The following is a 20,374-nucleotide window of genomic DNA, read 5'->3' as shown; positions in this document are numbered from 1 at the left end:
GGGAGGCACGAAAAAAGCCTAGAACAAGGAGAGTCATCAGAGGAATTCCTCCATGGTGGAGTCAGGCCAAGGCACTGACAGAAATGCTAGCTGGTTATTATGACACTGGCCTCAGAGTACAGAGATGTAAGTAAACAGGAAAGCAGAAGGTTTAGGATCTCAGAAGGTTCCTCGGGTCTGAATGAGAGTCCTCTCATGTTGTTTTCCGGATTCAGCATTTTCTTGTTCTTCTCCTGGCTCAGACTCCTCTTTTTCATACCAAGCTCCACCTAAAGGTGCACACTGTGGTACTGTAACAGGATTCTCACTACAGGGGATACAATTAATAGTATAAAAAAGATCAGAGCGCTGATGAAAATTACTTGTGAGAAGAGCATGTGTATTGTTTGTATGCGGATGTAGGATGTTTAATCGGCACCAAAAAAGCACCTGAGCTGAACACACTGGAAGAAAATTTCTCTTAAAGTTTAGAGGTGAATTCAATCAGAACTTTATGCATCACTTAAAAATTAAAACATATATAAATCTCCTTAAAAAAATAACCTGAGGCGGACGCGGGTTAACGGCTGGCATTAAAGCTCATTATCCTCTCAGAGCACATTACGCACCGGAGAGGGATCCAGTTACCGGCTTCGCCCACACCGGAGCCACGCGATTCAGGTCCTCCTCATTTTAAAAAGAGCTGCTACCCTGCAATTCCCTCCAGAGCTTCAGTGGACTGACTTTTTGCACCTTTTTCGTCAGTGGAAGAACTGAACGAGAGTGCACGCCAATACGCGACTTTGCCAAACTGCTGCTGCTGTTGCTGATGGTGGTGGGCTGAACCGAGAATCATCAAGTTTCCATTTTTGTTTTAGTTTATTTGCATCCTTCAGAGTGTCTCCGTCTTTGATCAGAAATGTCACCGGACCACATGGGAGCATTTCGCGCATCGGTTTTACTGACTTGGGTGATAATCTGCAATAACGTGCTGTGTCCCGTCCTCGGCTATCTCTACAACAACCGCTACGCAGGGTGAGTGAAATGCCCCCCCATTCATTTCTGAGGCTACTGGGATTCCCATTCACGTAAACACTGAGAGGGAGACAGAAGTGTTTAGAGTGAAGGAAAGGCGCACTTTGACAAGTCGTCTGCAGACACTACCATTTATCTTATGAGAGACTGAACAAAGACAGCCTTTGTGCTCGCCATCTCCACAATCCATGTTTCCCGTTTGAGACATAATACCATGTTTAAGTTTGCTCTAAATTTTTCCCAGAGTGTTCTTGTTGACTGATGGCATTTGTATAAGACCGTGTCTGTTGTGTCCAGATTACTCAAAATACAGCACAGATGACAGTGGGGATTCTTGAAGCTGCACTGGCTTCCAGCGCAATGTTTTTCTAGTACTAATGCTATGAGGTGTTTTTGTTTTTTAATCAAAGGTCTTGGTTTATCAGTCTGTCTGCAGGTTCATGTGACTGAATGCAGGCAAAGCACCCCATCGCCTAAATTACTAAAATCACTGTTTGACCCCAGATTAAAAATTTGGGGGGCACCTGGACAACGAGATATTTCCTCTAGGGTTTATGTTTTGGTATTATATAGAAAAGGGAGGTTATCACAACTGGAAGCCTCCTCTTCCAAACTTTTCATTTAATATCATGTAATTCATCAACAGAGCATTATCAGACACTGAAATTTGGATTCTCCAAATGGAGGAAGGCTCAGAGTAGTTTGTTTAAATATAAAATACTACTGAGAGCTTTTCGGTTTAAGGGCCTGAGCGTCTTAAAAACAAATTGCTTCCATCCCAGAAAGGGTTCTGCTGTGAGAATCAACAGACTGACAACTTAAGGACAGCTTTAGCCCCGTAGCTGGTAGAAACAAAGCAAAATGTCTTTGCCAGTCCAGCTTTGTAACAAAAACAGGCTGTCAGCTTTGAGAATCATTAAAACATGAAGGAATGATTTGGCCTAAAAAGCATTGGGATGCTAAAGGCTGTCTTTGTTTACGCCATGCTTATATTACTGTACCAAAGTCCTGTGAACCTTCTTCTAAACGCATGTTACTCTGATGTTTCAGGAACTGTGTTTCAGTATGTCTTCTGTCATTGCTCTTTTCGTGGAAACAGGCTGGGTTTCTTTTTTTTTTTAGCAGCGTGAAATGGGGCAGTCACTCATGTGGGACACCCAGACGCCTTTGTTGCTCAGACCTTTAGAATGGCCTACTGCCACCTTTGTTTAGGGGGGGGGCCCAACTTCCTGTGTGACAAACCATTAAAAGACTTTTGAAAGAAGTGAAAGACGAAGATGCTCAAAGAGAAGGTGGAAAAGTGTGAAAACCAGGCAAACAGACAGGTTTCTCTGCAGATAAAATAAAGCCTATCGTAAAGAGAATGTAATGAAAATACTGCCGGCATGTTAACTGTAAGGTAAAGTGAAGACGCTGAGATCTGCAGATTTAATAGCAACATGATGTAAGATTCACAGTGAGGAAAAAGAGAGCCTTTGTTTTGCTGCCAGGCATAAAAACGTGGTTTGCAGACTGGATTAGGAGCACTCACAGGGTTCGCGGGGTTACAGTTTTTTATTCCATTATCTGTGAACATGTCAAGAATTGTATGGGGGTGTAATGATTGCTGTCTCGGTGGTGTAATTTTTAACTTTTTTGCAGTCAAATGTATTCTTGTTTCTTAAGTTCACTCGGGTTTTGTTTTAAATCTCATTGAGTCCATTAATTCTAGTAAGATAAATCTCATTGTTAAATATCTATCTGTAGTTTTATCTGTGTGGATTTATCTAAAATTACACAACTGGAAAAAGGGTTTAACTATATTTTTAAAAGTAGGCAAATGCATTAAACTAATTGCTACTTCTAATTTAGAAACAAAAGATCATTATACTATGCTTAAATGGTAAATACATGACATCAGTCCATATTTACAAGATGTACTGATTTGCAGTATGAAAATGTGAAGCAGCTGCCGCTGCTACTGTATGAGGGCTGCCAGGGACTCGTTCCAGGTGCAACCTGCAGAGCTGGAAACGATGAAATATAATCCTTTAATGACACCTCAGACAGATTGTTTGGCTGGGGTCTGATCCTTGTCATCTATACTGAAAAAGGACCCACCCATTTCCCCCATCTACAATCTATGCTGCTTTAAGAAGTGTCCTCTTCTATTGGCACAAAAGCCAGTTTCATTACCTGACACAATGGCCCAGATGTTTTTTAAATGATGTGTTTTTTCCAAAACAAAAAAAATGGATCAAAGACCTGTTACAGAGCCATAAAAAAAACTTTAGGATACTTAAAAAAAGTGCTTACAAAAGCTTTTCTCTTCACAGTGATCAGGTCTTCAAGATCACGCCAAGTAATGATGAGGAGGTCCGGACCCTAAGAGAAATTCTCGGACACATGAAGGTTGGCACTTTATTTTGTTTCATGTACACCTTTTATATCCATTCCTAGGTGCTATATATTTATGTGATGTGATACTTTTAGCATGTTAAAAGTTTAATATCTGTTATTATTCAGCCCACATGAATGTCTGACAGCTGAACATCGGCCACGGACAAGCAGTTAGCCCCGATGCCGGTGGGATGGTGGGCTGACAAGGCGATGTGACAGTTTCAATGAGGCAGAAAGCAATCAAGTGTGTTCATCTGTCACAGTCAGGACACATTTGCAATCTGAGAGACTGAGATACTGTCAGCGAGACACTCGGCAATCATTTTTAATATGAAACACCAAAAGAAAATTGGATGAAATACAAAGGAGTTTGTCATATTGGGTCAAACGCCTGGATGTCTCACAGCTTAAGAACTAAATGAACATGTGTTTCAAAGATACTGAAATTACAGGGGGGAACCCCCGCAGGACACAACAGCCCTTGCTTCTTTTCCCATATTCATTTGGAAGTAATTACCCCAGCCAACAGCATGGCCTTCATTATACATTGTTTTAGTTTGCTAATGCAAAGCTAAATTGTTTGCAAATTCATAATTCATATCAGGACTCTCTATTTTGTAAGATTAAGACTTACAAAGAGAAATCCAGTGATCCAGTCATCCTCTGTGAGCAGGAACACAAAGCGGATCTATTATCCTTTTCCTTATTTTCTGGAATATATGGCATATGGCTTGTTAGAATGGTGGAGCTTCATATTAAATATGGTTTCAAATAATGAGGTCAAAGTATTTGTAAGTAATATGTGAGCCAAATGTTCAGTTTAACCAGTTTTCTCTTCTGTCTCTCGCTGATGTCAGTGAGAGTGGGTGTCGTTAATACGGCCATCCTCGGGCACAGTTGGTGAGAGATTAGAAGAAAGTTCGTTTACAGCGAGAAGGCAGGGAGCTTGTTTCAGACAGTGGATCAACTGCATCAAGGTCCAGGATCTCTAACAGAGTCAAAGGTGGCAAATGTGGAGTTGGGAAGGAATAATAACACTTTGTCCCTTCTAACAGCTCTCAAAAGATCAAAAATACACTTAAATTTAAGGCTAAAAACGAGAGACTGGGTGCACCTTTTTCCCATGGCTAATTATGTTCATATATTCACAGATGTACAATCTGAGGGTTATTTTGTTTGACAGGTTTGCTATTACAGAATAATTACCTTGAAAGTCTGCTTGTAGAAATAATAACTGTAGAGTTCATTTAAAAAATTGAGCCTTGGTGGTTCTAAAATCCTGGTTTTCAGACAGTGTGGTCAGTTTTAGCTTTCTTTGGTATACCATTTACCGCAAGTGGTCCAGGAACGCCAGGCCAGTACGGCCCAAAACAGAAAAAGGATTGAAGAGAGACAAAAAAAACCAGAGAAGTACTTAGTAAATGCTTTTTGATTTGTAGGGAGCGACACTAAGAGAGAGCCAGGTTCCTGGTCGGGCCTCAGTTTTCTGTATGAATGGGCAGTGGACAGGGTGCTTCAAGGCCACCCAACCAAAGCAGCAGCAGCCACTGTTTGGACAGCTGTGGACATGTGTTTTCAGTAGCTTGTTCACACTGCCATGCCTCCAGTGTCAAGTCAAACTTTTCATTTTCAGGGTAGGCATGAGGTCGAATACACTTCAGGGTGCAGGTGAGTCAAAAATCGGACGCATCACAGACAAAATAGCATCATTTTTTAGAGATCTCCTTTTACCTGGGCTCCTCATTTTGGAAAAAGCTCGGCAGTGTCTTCAACTAAGGATTTCTTTCCTCCCTAAAATGTTAAAAAAACAACAACAAACATATATAGAAAAAAAAGTCAAGAACAAGCTCTTAAAGTTAAATACTCTCATATTGCTTTTTTCCTCTGACCAACTATTTAAAGCTCGAGAACATTTAGTTTATTTGTACATAAGAAAAAGCCGGAAACCCTTTAGAGCTGAGGAGATGGAAATGGGTATTACACTTATGATAGCTTTGCATGAAAACACGGGCTTTACGTGGTTACTGATAGTTTTCCTTTCAAACAACGGATAGAGTAAACCGCTAACAGTTCCAGCTGTAACAGCCGAGACGAAACTGAGATAAACAGAAACATTCAGGGCCTTGATGGGAGCTACAAAAAAGAATTAGCTTCGGTTTCTTTTGGGGCTCATGTTAGATTTGTTTGAGACATCCACAGGCTAATATGAAACTGATATTCCTGTCATATTGAAATCATTTTATATGTTTGTAGAGAACTTTCAGCGTTTTCCTATAGATGACATCATCATAAGTGGAAAATCTCTTTTCCACAGCAGGAGAGACAGTCTTTGTTAACAGGCTGTTGCTGAATTTGAGGATAAAACTGTCACAATCCATGTGGGCCTTACAGGTTTTCAGAATAAATATTGATTGCTCCAGGTATGACTGACCTCCAAACAGATTTAATGCATTTAAGATGCTATAGCTTGTCTAATTCAGCTTAGACAGCCCCGTTAGCATTGTTGGCATTCTTATATTAAATCTACCTTGACCAACTTGATTTCATTTACTTGATTTCACCTCATCTGGCCTAAGGGGAGCCAGCTCCATTTTTATTGAACCGTAACTTTTTCTTTCTTGTTCTGCCCGTGTCTGTGCTACATCAACCAAAACAAAACAAATCCAATTTATGGCTACGCTGCAAATAAACAATCAAGAGATAAAAGATTTATAAGGCAGACGAAGAATGCCTCTTTGAGGCACATAAATACAGCTATAAAATGTTAACTTAAGGAATTGTATTATCTGATCAGGGACATTTGAGTGCCTTCTGGCATATGTGTTTTGGATTTGTTTTGCTAAAAGACGAGCAGTGCTGAAACATTTGGGGTGCTTAACCATTTGGAAACACCATAAAAGTGCAGGAATAGAGAGGGGTTCGCACTCAGGGGCACCATGCATTCCAGCTGAGGGTATTTGACCCTTCTGGCTCTAAACGTAGTTAAATTATTCTGGTATGCATTCTGTAAAGCATTAAACCAATTGACACATTAACAAGCATGTGCATGTTTTGCCCCCATGCAGAAAATGAAAGCCAGCTGAGGGCGTACACATCTGCAAACATAGAAACAGCAATCTCTTTACAGTGACTACAGTGCTTTTACTGGTAGATCAGTTGCTTCCTGTTTGTTTTAAATCCTTTTAAATTCTCGTCTTCTCCGCTTTTTTCCACAGTTTTACTGCTATAGTTACTATGTGGTTTATTATTTGTTTATTTGGTTGGCAAGGATATCTGGCTGTTAGGACTCTGGCTATCACATCGTGATAAGTACTGAAAGACCTTGTTATCAAAGATATTTGAGGTCATATAGTAGAGGAGAAAGCCAAGTGAGGTTTATTTACTCTGGATTGCTCCATTGAATCATTCCCCAAATTTGCTTGAACACGGAAGTAGGAATGGTTCCCTGTTTGGGTCTTAATAAAACTGTGTGCGTGCTTGCATTTGATAGAAAGTGTTTAAAGGTGTAGAATAAAGTATGAATGAGTGAATATGGTTTGTAGTAAAGTGCTTTGAATGATTAGTTAGGTTAGAAGAGCACATTATTATGAAGCCTGAATGCAGTCCAATATATTGATTGATTAGTTTGTCCAGCACGTGTTTGGAACACCACAAACACAACAACTAGCTGATCGTCCTGAGCATAAATGAGTAATCCACGAGTAGTTGGGAAAATAGAACAAGATTATTTTAAAACTGCATTGTCATAGTATCTCAGTAAGGACTCATAAATATTTACACACAACAAATGTCAGGAAAATCTGTTTATGTTATGAGTATAACCCTGACATATCCAACCTTTTAATCACCAAATATCAGCACTGGTATCGGTCTTAAAAATCCTAAAGCTCTGCTGTGTAAGTGCAAGTCCAGTTTCTAGTGAGTTTCTTTGGGTAGACGGCATAACACACACACAAACTAAAAAATATTTGTTTTTATCAAAGAAATTAAATTAATCCCATTAAAGTTGGGTGATAATAACCGTGATAGCTGGCATACAGTACGCTCAACTATAGCGACCGGTCAGCTAACAGTTCACTCTTTAGCACTCCTGGCACCTTTCATGGGAAAGTTTCTATCGATAAGCAGGAAAATTTCCATGAATTAAATTTGATACTTTTTAAGATAAAACTGCTGTTTCAGTGAGGCTGCTTTTGCCCAAGAACACTTTCACAGTGTAAGAACTTTTACATTACTGCTGGGTGTTTCTGTCACTGTAACCCTAATATGTTCACTGTGTTCCATTAGGTGGATTTCTGGCAGCCCAACAGTGCTTCTCTAATCTGTCACAATGCCACAGTGGATGTCCACGTGAAACGTAACGACACGCAAGGTTTACACGCACGCTTAAAGTGGGAAAATATTGATTATCAGTAAGTATAAAAGCATGGACACTCATATTTACTCTCATGCATGCACCCTTTGACACATCTGTTATCCAAAGGTTGTTTACTCAGCTTTCTCATAACAGAATATGTGATTTGCACATGCAGAATAGGCCATATTTTGCACACAAAGGCCCTCATATTTCCACAAAGCTGGGACACACACACACACACACGTACATCAGAGACACTCTATCAATCTGCTCCAAAAAGCAACGCTTTCATCTCTCGACACCATCCCTCATCAAAATTAGCGCTGAAATGATGGAGTTTTATCAAAGCAGCCACAGCTAGAAAAAATTCCATTGTCATCTCAGTCCTTGGGGAGGAATTGAAGCGCAGAGGAGGATTTTTTTTTTTTCCACTGTCTGTTGACTGATTGAGGATTTTTCACAAAATGGTTTACGCGGCGGGGGGGACAGGCTTTGGTGGGTGGTTAGGGGTTTCATTTTGTTCATCTCAGTATATTCACAGGATAATGACCCAATTTTTAGCATCATTAAAGGAGTTGTGGATAGAAACTGTTATAGAAGGACGTTATGAGGAAATGTATTTTAGTACGTACCTGCTATAAAAAATGCTTTGAAAAAGATCACATGATATGCTTTAGACTCAGGTGGGAGGTGAAGAAGGATCGTATGTGTACAGGTAATGATGCTTATAACTGTGGTTTAACCTCAATTACACCATATTTCGTAATTCATAAAGAGTAGTAGCATAACTGCTATGATTCTTCCTACCAGCAGGGAGATTGATGAGGTGGAAAACTGGTTTAGATGTTGCAAGCGATGAGAGAGGGTGACCTTAGTTACATGGTCTCATCAATGAGTCAACAATAAAACCAGGAGTCCTGATTTACTGCCTCATCCCAGCACCCCCAAATACCTGTGTGCTTCATTCACAGCGGTAGTGCAGTCAATAGGGACACAATTTATCAGGTATTTGTATATACAAAGATATCATCTCTACAGGCAACGACACATGAGAGAAGCAAAATTAAAAGACAAACTCATACAGACCTGCTTATCATTAGTTTGCATTATTTCCAAATGTGTTTTCCTGCATCCTGGTAATTTGATCAAAAATTACTTTTGTCACTAATCACCTGTGTTATTTGTTCCATGTACAGTCCAAGCCCCTGACAAGCCAACAACAGACATGGTGCAAGATTTATACAGATTTAGTCCCTTCAGAAGCTTACGTATCCACAACCATGTCGGTTGTGGTAATGTAAGGTTAGTCTAGAAGAAATAACTGAAATTATACAATGCATTTCAAAATGTACAACCCCAATTTAAAAAAAAACATGTAGACATGTAAAATGTAAATAAAAACTGAATGTAATTTACAAATCTGGTAAACATATTTTATTCACAATAAAAACAGAAAAGATGTCAAATATTTAAACTCAAATGCACTATTTTAAGAAACAGTAAGGTCATTTTGAGTTTGATGACAGCAACACATTTCAAAAAGTTGGGACAGGGCCATGTTTGCCACTTTGAAGCATCCCCTTTTCTTTTAATAGCAGTCTGTAAATGTGGGGGACTGTGGGAACTGATGAGACCAGCTGCTGGACTTTGGGGAGACGAATGTTGTCCCATTGCTGTCTCATATGAGATCCTTGGATTCTAGCTGCTCAACAGTCTTCTGTCTTCTTTGTTGTATTTTTCATTTCATGACGTGTCAGATGTTTTCAGTAAATCGTCTGGACTGTAGGAAAGATGCAGTGTGCAATTTAGCATTGTAGATCTATCATCACTATTAGATAAGATTAGACTTTATTGATCCCTCGACGGGGAAATTTTTTGCCTTACCTCAGCTCAGGTACAGATATCAGACGGAAAAATATCAGAAGAAAAAATACAAATAAAGTACAAATAAAAAATAAGTAAGATAATACACTATATACAACAGTAGATGGCAGTGTTTCTGGATCATGTTTACATGTGGCTTGTGTGAAAGCGCTTTAACCCCCATTTGTGGATGTCACAGAAAACCGTGTGTACAGTGATATCTGGAAGTGTTCCTGATCTCATGCAGTGATTTCCATGACATATTACAGTTTTTCTCAGTCGCTTTGGTGCGTTTCTCAGAACACCATTAACATTTGCACAGCAGTTAGTGCATTTCCCAAAACAATTAGTGCAAACTGCAAAACCTAGTGGATAGCCTGCAAAAGCACGTCACATGCACAGAATTGATTATCCATACCTCAAAAGCAAGTATCCATGTCAATGAAACTGTCAGTGCCATCAAAATGAAAAGTCTTGACACCATCTTTATGAACAAGATAGTCAAATGGCATTGTCATGTTTCCACTATGACAGTTTATAATTTCAGTGTTTCCCATTGCAAAAACAATTGGTGACACCTGAAAATGCTGATGACAGCACTATGGCCTACCTGTACAGCCATCTGAAATGTGCAGTAAAGTCACTGTAGATGTTATGGGAGTCTTGGGAGTAACTGAGACACTGAATACGTACGTTTCACATTTCCATTGTGTAGAAGTGTTTGTAATCCTACAGAATTGTGCAAAAGAAAAATATGCTACAGTCACTTGTGCACTGTAGAATACATGTAAACATAAAATCACCCATTTGGTAGAGCTGTGCACTAATGTGAACAATAAACAGCACATGTAACAGTACAGTAAATCATTCTGGCACATCCAGACGTTCCTGTCTGTCTGGCCACATATTTTCATCTACATCACAACAGATGTTATCCCTCGCAATGCAGCGAGGAAAGTGTCTCCTGGAGTGGTGAATCCATCCTCTGCAGGACCCTGCTGTGATGTCGTCACATGCTGCATCCATGGCTGCTAGCAGGGCCATTTGCTCATGTGGATTTCATTTTTCTTGAGTACTCTGTCAATTGTTGAAATTGGAACAGATTCAATATTGCCAAATACCGTGTAATTCTCTATGACAGCGCTTTGTATATCTCTCAGCTTTATTGCATTGTTTGCAATGACCATTGCACAGATGGCTTCTTCTTGCTGTGGGGTAAAAAGGGGCCCTCTTCCGCCTCCGCGAGGTTGTCTTACAATCCTATGTGGTGCAGAGTGAACTTTTTGTGAAATTGCAAATACAGTACAGTAACATGTGATGTGTCTGAGATGGCACAGTACAGTACAGTGTATTACTGTTTGCATACCTGTTTTCCCTACGGAATGTTTGAATGATTGAACTGACAGTAGTTCTTCCAATATTGGGTTGCACCCTTCGACCAGCCTCCTCCATGGTGAGGCCGTGATTGACAACATGGTCCACAATTGTAGCCCTTATTTCATTAGGAATCCGCCTATATCTGCCTCTTCTCCCTCTTCCCCTTCCTCCCCGCATCCTCACCCCTCTTCCACGGTGCTGACCTTCCATTTTGTGTCACAGAAGTGTAGAAATGGTACACACTAGCTCCTGCGCAGTTTATATATGCTTGCCAATTGGGGATTCACAGGATTCATCCATAATTGACAGTGAACAAGTTGTTTGTCATTGGTTACAACTAAACTTTCACACGCCTCCTCATGAGTGACAGCTGTAATTCACCCGAGATCAATTGTTCAATTTCGGAGACATTTCCAGGAACAATGATACAGAAAGGTATAGGATTTGCTTGACAGATGGCCAATATTTGGCATGTGATAACTAGTTCAACAATTTTGTGTGTGATGACTCAAGCAATGGATGTATGACTATTAGTTTTATTGGGAACGACTATTCAGCATCCATAGGTATGATTACTTTTGACTGACATGACATAAGCAAATGGAAATGTCAGAAAGCAGCAGGGAAATGTATGGAAGCAACTGATTCATGTCCAAAATCATTTGCAGTTTGTTCAGAGAGAGGAGAAATTGCTACTATGATGTGCACAAATGACTGAGTGTTGTGGAGGTTGAACTAATAGTTATGAGAATTTCAATTCTGATCTGAGAAACGCACCAAAGCGACTGAGAAAAACTGTAAGCACACCTGTTTTTAATGCAGTGCTGCCTGCGAACCTGATGAGAGCGGAGTTAGCTCGGGCTTAGCGGGGAATTAGCTCAAATGGTAGAGCGCTCGCTTAGCATGCGAGAGGTAGCGGGATCGATGCCCGCATTCTCCAGTATCATTTTGGGGTGGCTGTAGCTCAGGAGGTCGAGCAGGTCATCTATTGATCGGACCCCAAATATTCTTGGGCAAGATATTTAACCAGAGTTTCTCTCCAATTCAGCCATCGCAGAGTGAATGGTAGTTAGTAAGCACCTAAAAGCAGAGAGGACCGTGCTTGGGTGAATGTGGCATGTTGTATATAGAGCGCTTTGAGTACTCCAGGAGAATAAAAATGCGCTATATAACTATCAGTCCATTTACCATGTCATTTTTGGCTTTGTCCTTTACGCACAGATTTCTCCAAAATATATGATAATAATTTATCATCAACTGTAGATGATGAGATATTCACAGAGATATTCACTTGTGAGAAACTGCCTCTCTAAGATGGTCTTTTTTGACCCGGTCATATTAACGATGCATTGATAATTAATAGTTTCAAAATGTCCCTTCACTTGTTTCTTTTTAGCACCGCTGGTTTTGACTGCCTTTTGTTTCCCCCACCAGTCCAACTGTTTTGAGACCTGTTGCTGCCATCAAATTAAAATTATCTTATTTTTTTTTTAATTAAAATTGCATTTTATCAATAGAATATTTTGTATTTTTTCTGTGTTCTATTGTGAATAAATGTTGGTTTATAAGATTTACAAAGCATTCTGTTTACATGGCATTCCAATATTTTTGGAATTGGGGCTTCTAAACTTTTGAGCTGAGCTCACGAGTTCTTTCCTGAACTTCTGCCATTTTACAGAATTGCAATCTCTAAATCCCAGCCTCCTATTTGGACTGAATTTGGATGGAAATTTAAAGTGTAGTGACTCATCACTTACAGAAAAATGCTCCCCAGTGCTTCCTGATATGAATCTCCACACATTAGCTGCACAATGAGACATAGGGCAGCTCTGTTTCTGTATTCTTTAGATTACATTACTTATGTTTCCCTTTGGCTAGTTCACACCCTCCTCTATCTTTGTATTAACTGTCTAATAAACCATACACCATACAGTCAGAGTACCAAATGTGCCGATGGGAAACATGCTACAGTGGTTATAATGTGTACCATGTTTGTCTGCTTCACTCTCTTTCATTCACGCAGGGTATTTATCTCCAATCTACAGAAGGAAATTGAAAAGCAGACGGGATATCGCTCCTCTCGCAAGCGGAGGTCAGAGGCTCAGTATGACTACGAGGTTTACCACTCTCTGGAAGAGGTAGACATGAAGCCCAACATCTACCTACCTATCTCTCATTCCCCTCTGCTCTCTAATCTATTGCACCCACAAGGTAAACAGAAAACCTCTCTAAGGGTGCTTTCTCTCAATTACACAGTTCCACATGTGTCTTTCCCACGGCCTCGCGCTTTCACACACCGAGACGTGCGCTCCACTTCAGACACTTCACAGCTTTAGAGTGTTTATTTTCCCAGGTTGATCAGGCTCCTGGTTTGCAAATCTTTCAAGCCCTATGAAACAGCATAGCTCAGAGGACAAATCTTTTGTCCTTTGAGCTTTCATCCTCTCCCTCAATGTACAACACACGTTTACAAAGCACACAGATGTGCAATAATGCATAGTAATTACTTCTGAAAATTATGTAAACAAGTCTTTTAAGATCCACTTCCCTGCATCATTTCCTGTCCCTCAGATCCAGAGCTGGATGTTTATGATGAACACAACCCACCCCAATCTGGTTGACGTGTTCTCTGTTGGGAAGTCATATGAAGGAAGACCGCTTTATGTGCTTCAGGTAGGAGAGGAGGCACATTAAAACTAACAAACACACTGTCTTGTCCTAATCTAAAGCTAAAAATGCTCGTGTCCTGTCAGCTAGGAAAGAAACGTCGTCTCCAGAAGAAAGCTGTGTGGATCGACTGTGGTGTTCACGCCAGAGAGTGGATAGGACCTGCCTTCTGCCAGTGGTTTGTTAAAGAGGTGCTTATAATGTCTGCAGATTGCTTTTAATTTTTACAATTTTCTTTCTTTGATGTATGCGCGAAAAATGCCTCGACAGGAACACAATGTATATCCCGCTGATTGCCTGCTGTAGATCATCATTCAGGCTATCTGTGACATATGGTCTGTTCATCAAAGCGCCAACATCTGTTCACTTGTCATTTACAGCTATCCAAATACTTAAGAAAATACTTTACAGCTAAAATGCTGGAAATAACACAGGCATTTACGCAAGTTCCTTTGCACCCTTAAAGTCTCCGTGCTCTCTGAAGTGAGGACGGTACCAGACCAGAGCCAGACATTAACTGCAAGAACATTTAATGGCTCATTTTATAATGCTTAAATGCCAGATGAGTGGGATTTTCAACACAGTCCAGCACAATAAGTGCCAGAAAGTAAAGAAAATTAAAGGAAAATCTGTTATCTGTAAAGCTAGAGCGCTGACTTCAAGTGAATTCCAAAGGATTGTTTTGGGTGTTTTTTTGAGTGTTTTTTGAATGTTACCTGTGAGGTGCATTAAAACCAGCTGTTTTAAAATCCTCTTATTTTGAGGTGTAAATAACTGCTTAAACATCAGCTAGTAAAAAGTGTATTACACTGAACCTTACCGTTCACAGAACAATGATTTGTTGCACTGACATTCTCCGGTATGATGGTTCAGTTCAAATTTCTAGAAAGGCAAAAGTCAAATACATGACTGTTTCACCTTAAATGGACTCATGATGAACGGAAATACAAATGTGCTGTGGTGTAGTGACAGAGGGAGGCCACTGGAGGTCAGGGTGCCATCTTTGTTCAAGCCTTAAGCACATTAACCTTGGCCTCAGTCTGGTTAAAAGGCAGGTATAAGCAGCATTAGCCCAGTGCCCAGGTCTCATAGCTCCAATCCTCTTATGCTGTCAGACTCAGTTGTTTGAATGCACAATAGATAATGAGCCTGAATACAATATAAAAAGGATACACTGCTCAGAAATAATTAAAGGAACACTTGATCATCACAGTGTAACATAAAGTCATTTAAATTTCAGGGATATCAATCTATGCAGAAACCTTTGTGAATCAATTTCAGTTGCTTTCATGCAAATGAAAGTGACAACGAGTGCACCGGAGAGGCAAAAACAAAGACCACCCCCCAAAAAAGAACGAGTTTGCAGGTGGTAGTCACAGACATTTGCTCTCTCCTTATCCCTAATGACTGATTTTTCTCCATTCTTGCTTTTTGCTCACGTCCCTGCCACTTATGGTAGCATGAGACAGTACCTGCAGCCCATTCTGCTTGCACAGGTAATCCGGCTCCTCCAGAATGGCGCATTCACAAAAGAGTATTAGGGTCACTGGGGGGAAAAAGTGTGGACATCTTTTTTTTTTCCAGAATTTTGGAAAAGAAAACACCCCAAAAAGAGAACAAGTTTGCAGGTGGTGGTCACAGACAGGCAAACACAGACAAATTGAGGCATCTCTAAGATGTGCTCACTGTGAGGCCGCTCTGGCAAATGCCAATCAAGCATCCTTATAAGTTTCATGGAGTTTGAATCTCAAAATTTGGTCAGATAAATGCACGTGGAAGTCATTTTGTGAGGCATTGGCAGTGCTCCTCTCGGCCCAAAGGAGCAGTTACTAATCCTGATGCCCTTCCACCGCCCTGTCCAGCTCTCCCGGTATCTTCTCCACATTGAGACTGTGCTGGGAGACACAGCAAATGCTCTTGTGATGGCACGTATGAACGTTTTGCCCTGAGAGAGCTGGGCTATCAGTGCAACCAGAAGGGGCTGCAAGTACATGCCTCTTCAGTTGAGCATGTTTTATAATTACACTGGACTTACATTATATTATTATTACAGGCTATCAACTCATACCAATATGACTCTGTGATGACAAGACTACTGAACCAGCTCAACTTCTACATCATGCCTGTCTTTAATGTGGATGGCTATCGTTTCAGCTGGATTACGGTACTGTAGGCTTTTCTGCTGGTCTTTCTATATGTACATTTTTGAGAGGAAGCTTTTCTTAGAGGGGAAGCACATTTTACATATACATTTTATTGCATTTTTTTTGGATTGCTTGCTAAAAACAAGGCAAAGAAGGGAAGCTGGAAGTTTGTTTTTTTCCACCTACAGATTGTAGAATAATTTTAAAGAAAGAAAAAATGTCTACGTATAAACAGGAGAAATAATAATGCAATTTATGTTATTACATGATATTACATGTTATTATGCTGCTTAATTTATGTTTAATTGTCTATATTTTTTTGCTGCATGCAGGAAGAATGAACCTGTTGTTCAGATGTGTTTTACTGCCAGTGGACAAGAACGTGTTTGGTTTTTTTTGTTTTTTTGCCTGCAGGATCGGTTCTGGAGAAAGACACGGTCCAAAAATCACAAGTTCCACTGCAGGGGAGTGGACGCTAACAGAAACTGGAAAGTAAAATGGTGTGGTAGGTAAAATAACACCTGACAAATCTGACTAAGAGTATATATGTGCCCCTATGTGCGTAGGAACAACTACATCCATTTGTTCTCATTTATTCTCTAGAGAGTGAGGACATAGGCTGAAAATAGAATAAAGTTTTTTTGTGATACATCTAGACACACAGGAGTGGAAGATTTCTTTATACCTCATGAAGAACATCTCTTCAAGGGAACGCTCGGTCATGAATTCACAGCATTTAGAGTTCTGGCATATGACAGTTTGAGAATATGTGCAAAATATATGATAAAAGTCTGGAAATGGTGTGAGAAATATACCATAATTAAATGAATTATAGTCTATTTGATTAGTCAGTAATGGACTGCTGTAAAAAGGCATGAAACAGGACAGAGTGAGCCCAAAGATAGCATTCAGTCTGACTGAAATTCATGGTTTTTCATTTGCCTCTGCTATTTATATTTAAGAAGGACTTTCAAGTGTAAATGTACTTCATGATAATTGAGCCTTAGAAAAAGTATCCCTGAAATAAACTTTGAAATATGTCTTTTTTTCTCCCATAATTTCTAAAGTAACAAACACATTTCAGACTAATACTAGTCACCTTAGACGCCCTTTTTACTTCGTAGTTTTAAAAATACGGCTTTAATTAAAACCAGCATGTGTTCAGATGCTTTTCTCTTTACTTTTTTGGGTCAAGGTGAGTGAAATAAGGTTGTCTGCAAAGGATTATAATGTGATCATATTTCAGTCTGTGTCTTTATTAGTTCCCCTTCACGCTGGCATTTGGTTTTCTAGACTTTTCCAGTCTTACTGACCACTCAACGAGCTTTACACAACAAACCCCATTCATCCATTTACACACATTCACACAGCACTTTATTCTGTGCTCTTAATGCTCTCTAAAGCTCTTTTTCCCCCCTCTCACATGGCCACACGTGTGGCCGATTTAGAATCACCTATCCACCAAACACACTTATCTTTGAACTGTGGGAGGAACGCACACATGCTCCACGCAGAAACGCCGCAGGAAAGTTTGTGCCAACAATGCGAACTACTGCTCTACTTCCATTTCTTTACACTTACTGCTTGGTCACTGTTTCTGGATTAAGGATGCCACTTAAAGCATCCTGGTATGGTTAGAAGATATGATGACGTGGTTTCATCCTTTCTCCCTTTGCTTCCCCAGATGAAGGTGCCTCTTCTCATCCGTGCGATGACACGTATTGCGGTCCCTTCCCCGAATCTGAACCTGAAGTCAAAGCTGTCGCTAAGTTCCTGCGCAAGCACAAGAAACGCATGGAAGCATACATATCCATTCATGCCTATGCACAAATGCTGCTTTACCCATATTCCTACAAGTATGCCACAATCCCCAACTTCAACTGTGTGGTAAGATATCTATTGCTTAACACTCACTGAGTTTTATTTTTTTAATTAATCTGAGAGAGCTGCTTAGTACAGATCCTTTGATAGTGTTAAAGAAATGCAGTATGTGAGATGAGCTAGCCTTCTGCTTTCATGCATCCAGGAGTCAGCAGCTCACAATGCAGTGACAGCATTGTACTCTGCCTATGGCGTGAAGTACAGATACGGACCTGCCTCCACAACTCTGTGTGAGTTCCTCGAATCCTTCTAATATTGCGCTCTGGCAATGGAAATGAGCTGTTATTCATTTTAAACTTAGGAGAAAAATGCCAGTTTTCTAATATACAAGATCAATTCAGAGTTGCCTTGAATGTTGCTCTAGAGAGGAGCGATATCTAAACGCTCACCTGCAGCAACAGAAATGGAACGCTTTAAAATCAAAGCTACTTAACTTAAGGTATTCCTGTTTTAAGCTTTCCTTACCCTTGTCTATTTTGCACTTCCTTGCAGACGTCAGCTCAGGAAGCTCTATCGACTGGGCATACAGGAACGGGATCCCCTACGCATTTGCATTTGAGTTGAGGGATACGGGATATTTTGGTTTCCTTCTACCTGAATCCCTAATAAAGCCAACCTGCACTGAGACTATGAGAGCCGTGAAAGCCATCGCATCAGGAGTGCTGAAGAAGTGCAAGACAGATAGGGAGAAATTTCCATATATATGACCACACCCTCCGACTTACCTATCTTAGCACCTAATATTTTCCTGAGATTTCATATTCCGCTCAGATGTTATCAAGCGAAGAACCGACAAAGATCCTCAGAGCGTGAATTTGAATTTGTCGTTCATCTTATTCTCCTTTTTCTGATAACAGCTGATGGTGATGTATTTTTGTGTGCAAACAAACCAAACACTAAAAAAACACTTGAACCCTACAGGATCTTTTAAGTAATGCATCTTTTAAAAAAAAGTTTATTTTTTACAGTGAATAGTGGTCATGCGATCACTCATTATGCTACAGCAGCACTTTTATGGTAAAGATAAAGCTAATATTTTTTATGTCTTCTAAAATGTGCTTTATTAAATACAAGTTTAAAAAGAACAACATCTTTAAGCCTGTTTCTATTCTGGTTGGTTTTTTTTTATTCTAGGAAATATTCTTACCAAGTGCCACTCTAGATTTTCATAAAATGCGTAAAAACCTTTATTACTAATAATAAATATGCTCAGAGTGGTAAATTTCAGTGTAGATCTTTTTTCTCTCTTTCATTTGGTCCAGACTAACATTTAGAAAGAATGACCTGCGACCTCAGCAGCTTACTGTGTCATTACTCAGGCATGGAAAAAGACAGTGTCTGAAATGTTTACTTGTGCTTGGCTATGTTCTTATCATGAGATCTTTTTAAGTGTCTGACCTGAATAAACGTTGTTTTATAAAACAAAATATATTTTTTGTAATTGAATTTCTGTCTTCTTTGCCTTTCTGCTTGTCCGCTTTTACAGGTGTACATTTTGTTTTGGCCTATTTTCATTTAGTTTGGCCTCTGGCTGCAACTGACATCATTAGAAATAATTCATTCCTAATAGCTTTCATGCAAACATCTACAAGAAGGTTAAAGGTCACGCTTTCAGCCCTCATTTATGTTCTGTCAGTGTTTTGCACACATACTCGTCGCCATGTTTGATGATAAACATCATTGTAGTCAGCAGATGTTTATAATGAATAACGTTCTGACCTTTTTTGATTTAACTAATAGCATTTAATGATCGATTCAAACATCTGCCTCTTATTTTAGTTTCTTCGTAGCCAGTCTGCAGATTCTGCAGCTCTGCTCTTATTTATGGATTCAGAAACGGTGGGACTGACACGCGGGACAGTCCGATCCGAGTGAAAGTGAACTATACCGCCCACAACTGCCAAATCTGTGTTGTCAAATTGCCAGATTTCCTGGATGTGTTGCACTCTGCTAAAGGCTGTAAAATGCAGTGTAGCACCATCTGAATGTGTGGATATGCACAGTTATGTATGAGGTAAGGCAATAAGCAAAATACCATAAAGATTAAATTGACTGGGAAATTATAACGGAAATTAACCACAGACAAATAAGTTGCCATGTGCAGGGATTTAAAATTGCTCTGCCACCAAAAATGAAGCCTGCGATCACTCCTGAACTGATTTGATACATGAGCAAAACAAAAAGCAGCAACTTGAAATTGTCTTTTTTTAAGGTTTTAAGTTCTGCTGAAATCTTTAAAGAAAACTACATTTGCATTCATTCACGAGTAAAGTGTGTTAACCCCCTCCTCCAAAAAATCTGTGGGTCCTTACAAGGATGACAATCAGATCTATTTACACTGTATTGTTTCTAAATGTAGAGTTAAGTGGGTCCGTTATGATTAACTGAGAATCCCAAAAGGATCGACTTCAGTTCTGTTTGAGTTAACTGTATCATGATCCCTTCACAGGCTACTACATATTTACTACAATGAAAATGTTTAACAAAATGCCCACAGGGATACCACACACAGGTTTGCTGTAGGTCATGTGCATGTCATGTCAGAGGAAAGTTATGTTTTATTCAACAAAAGACAGCAAACTCTTCTGCTTGGTGGTTTAAGGCACTGTGGCAACATGTTACGCCAGGGCTTTCACACATAGGTTTAATACGACCATGAAGGTTTATATGCAAAGACAGTTTTGCCTCTGTA

General features: G+C 39.8%; 1 protein-coding gene and 1 non-coding gene across 2 annotated transcripts; both read left to right on the top strand.

Annotated features, from left to right (window-relative positions):
* Positions 1 to 898: 898 nt before the first annotated feature.
* cpa6 (carboxypeptidase A6) lies at positions 899 to 18,389 on the top strand. The gene is made up of 11 exons (XM_085362402.1): positions 899 to 1,014; positions 3,330 to 3,405; positions 7,681 to 7,805; positions 13,014 to 13,128; positions 13,562 to 13,663; positions 13,744 to 13,848; positions 15,711 to 15,821; positions 16,216 to 16,306; positions 17,486 to 17,688; positions 17,828 to 17,912; positions 18,175 to 18,389. Exons 1-11 carry the CDS (start codon positions 899 to 901, stop codon positions 18,387 to 18,389), a joined length of 1,344 nt encoding a protein of 447 aa, XP_085218528.1.
* trnaa-agc (transfer RNA alanine (anticodon AGC)) lies at positions 11,858 to 11,930 on the top strand. The gene has a single exon. It is a non-coding gene; the product is annotated as a tRNA-Ala (tRNA).
* Positions 18,390 to 20,374: the final 1,985 nt, after the last annotated feature.

This window comes from Diplotaxodon limnothrissa, linkage group LG9 (genome assembly GCF_057381915.1).
Source record: "Diplotaxodon limnothrissa isolate DT_005_m linkage group LG9, D_limnothrissa_male_GT1.1, whole genome shotgun sequence".
Classification (NCBI taxonomy): Eukaryota; Metazoa; Chordata; class Actinopteri; order Cichliformes; family Cichlidae; genus Diplotaxodon; species Diplotaxodon limnothrissa.
The sequence above is the reverse complement of the archived record's forward strand: the minus strand, read 5'-3'. Positions and strand labels throughout refer to the sequence as shown.

What these genes read in the sequence shown, in the direction of transcription:
- cpa6 (XM_085362402.1), top strand. Translation starts at nt 899, where the DNA reads ATGTCACCGGACCACATGGGAGCATTTCGCGCATCGGTTTTACTGACT. An exon ending in AAATTCTCGGACACATGAAG is followed by an intron (nt 3,406 to 7,680) that starts GTTGGCACTTTA and finishes GTGTTCCATTAG; the next exon opens with GTGGATTTCTGGCAGCCCAA. An exon ending in ATCGTTTCAGCTGGATTACG is followed by an intron (nt 15,822 to 16,215) that starts GTACTGTAGGCT and finishes TTTTGCCTGCAG; the next exon opens with GATCGGTTCTGGAGAAAGAC.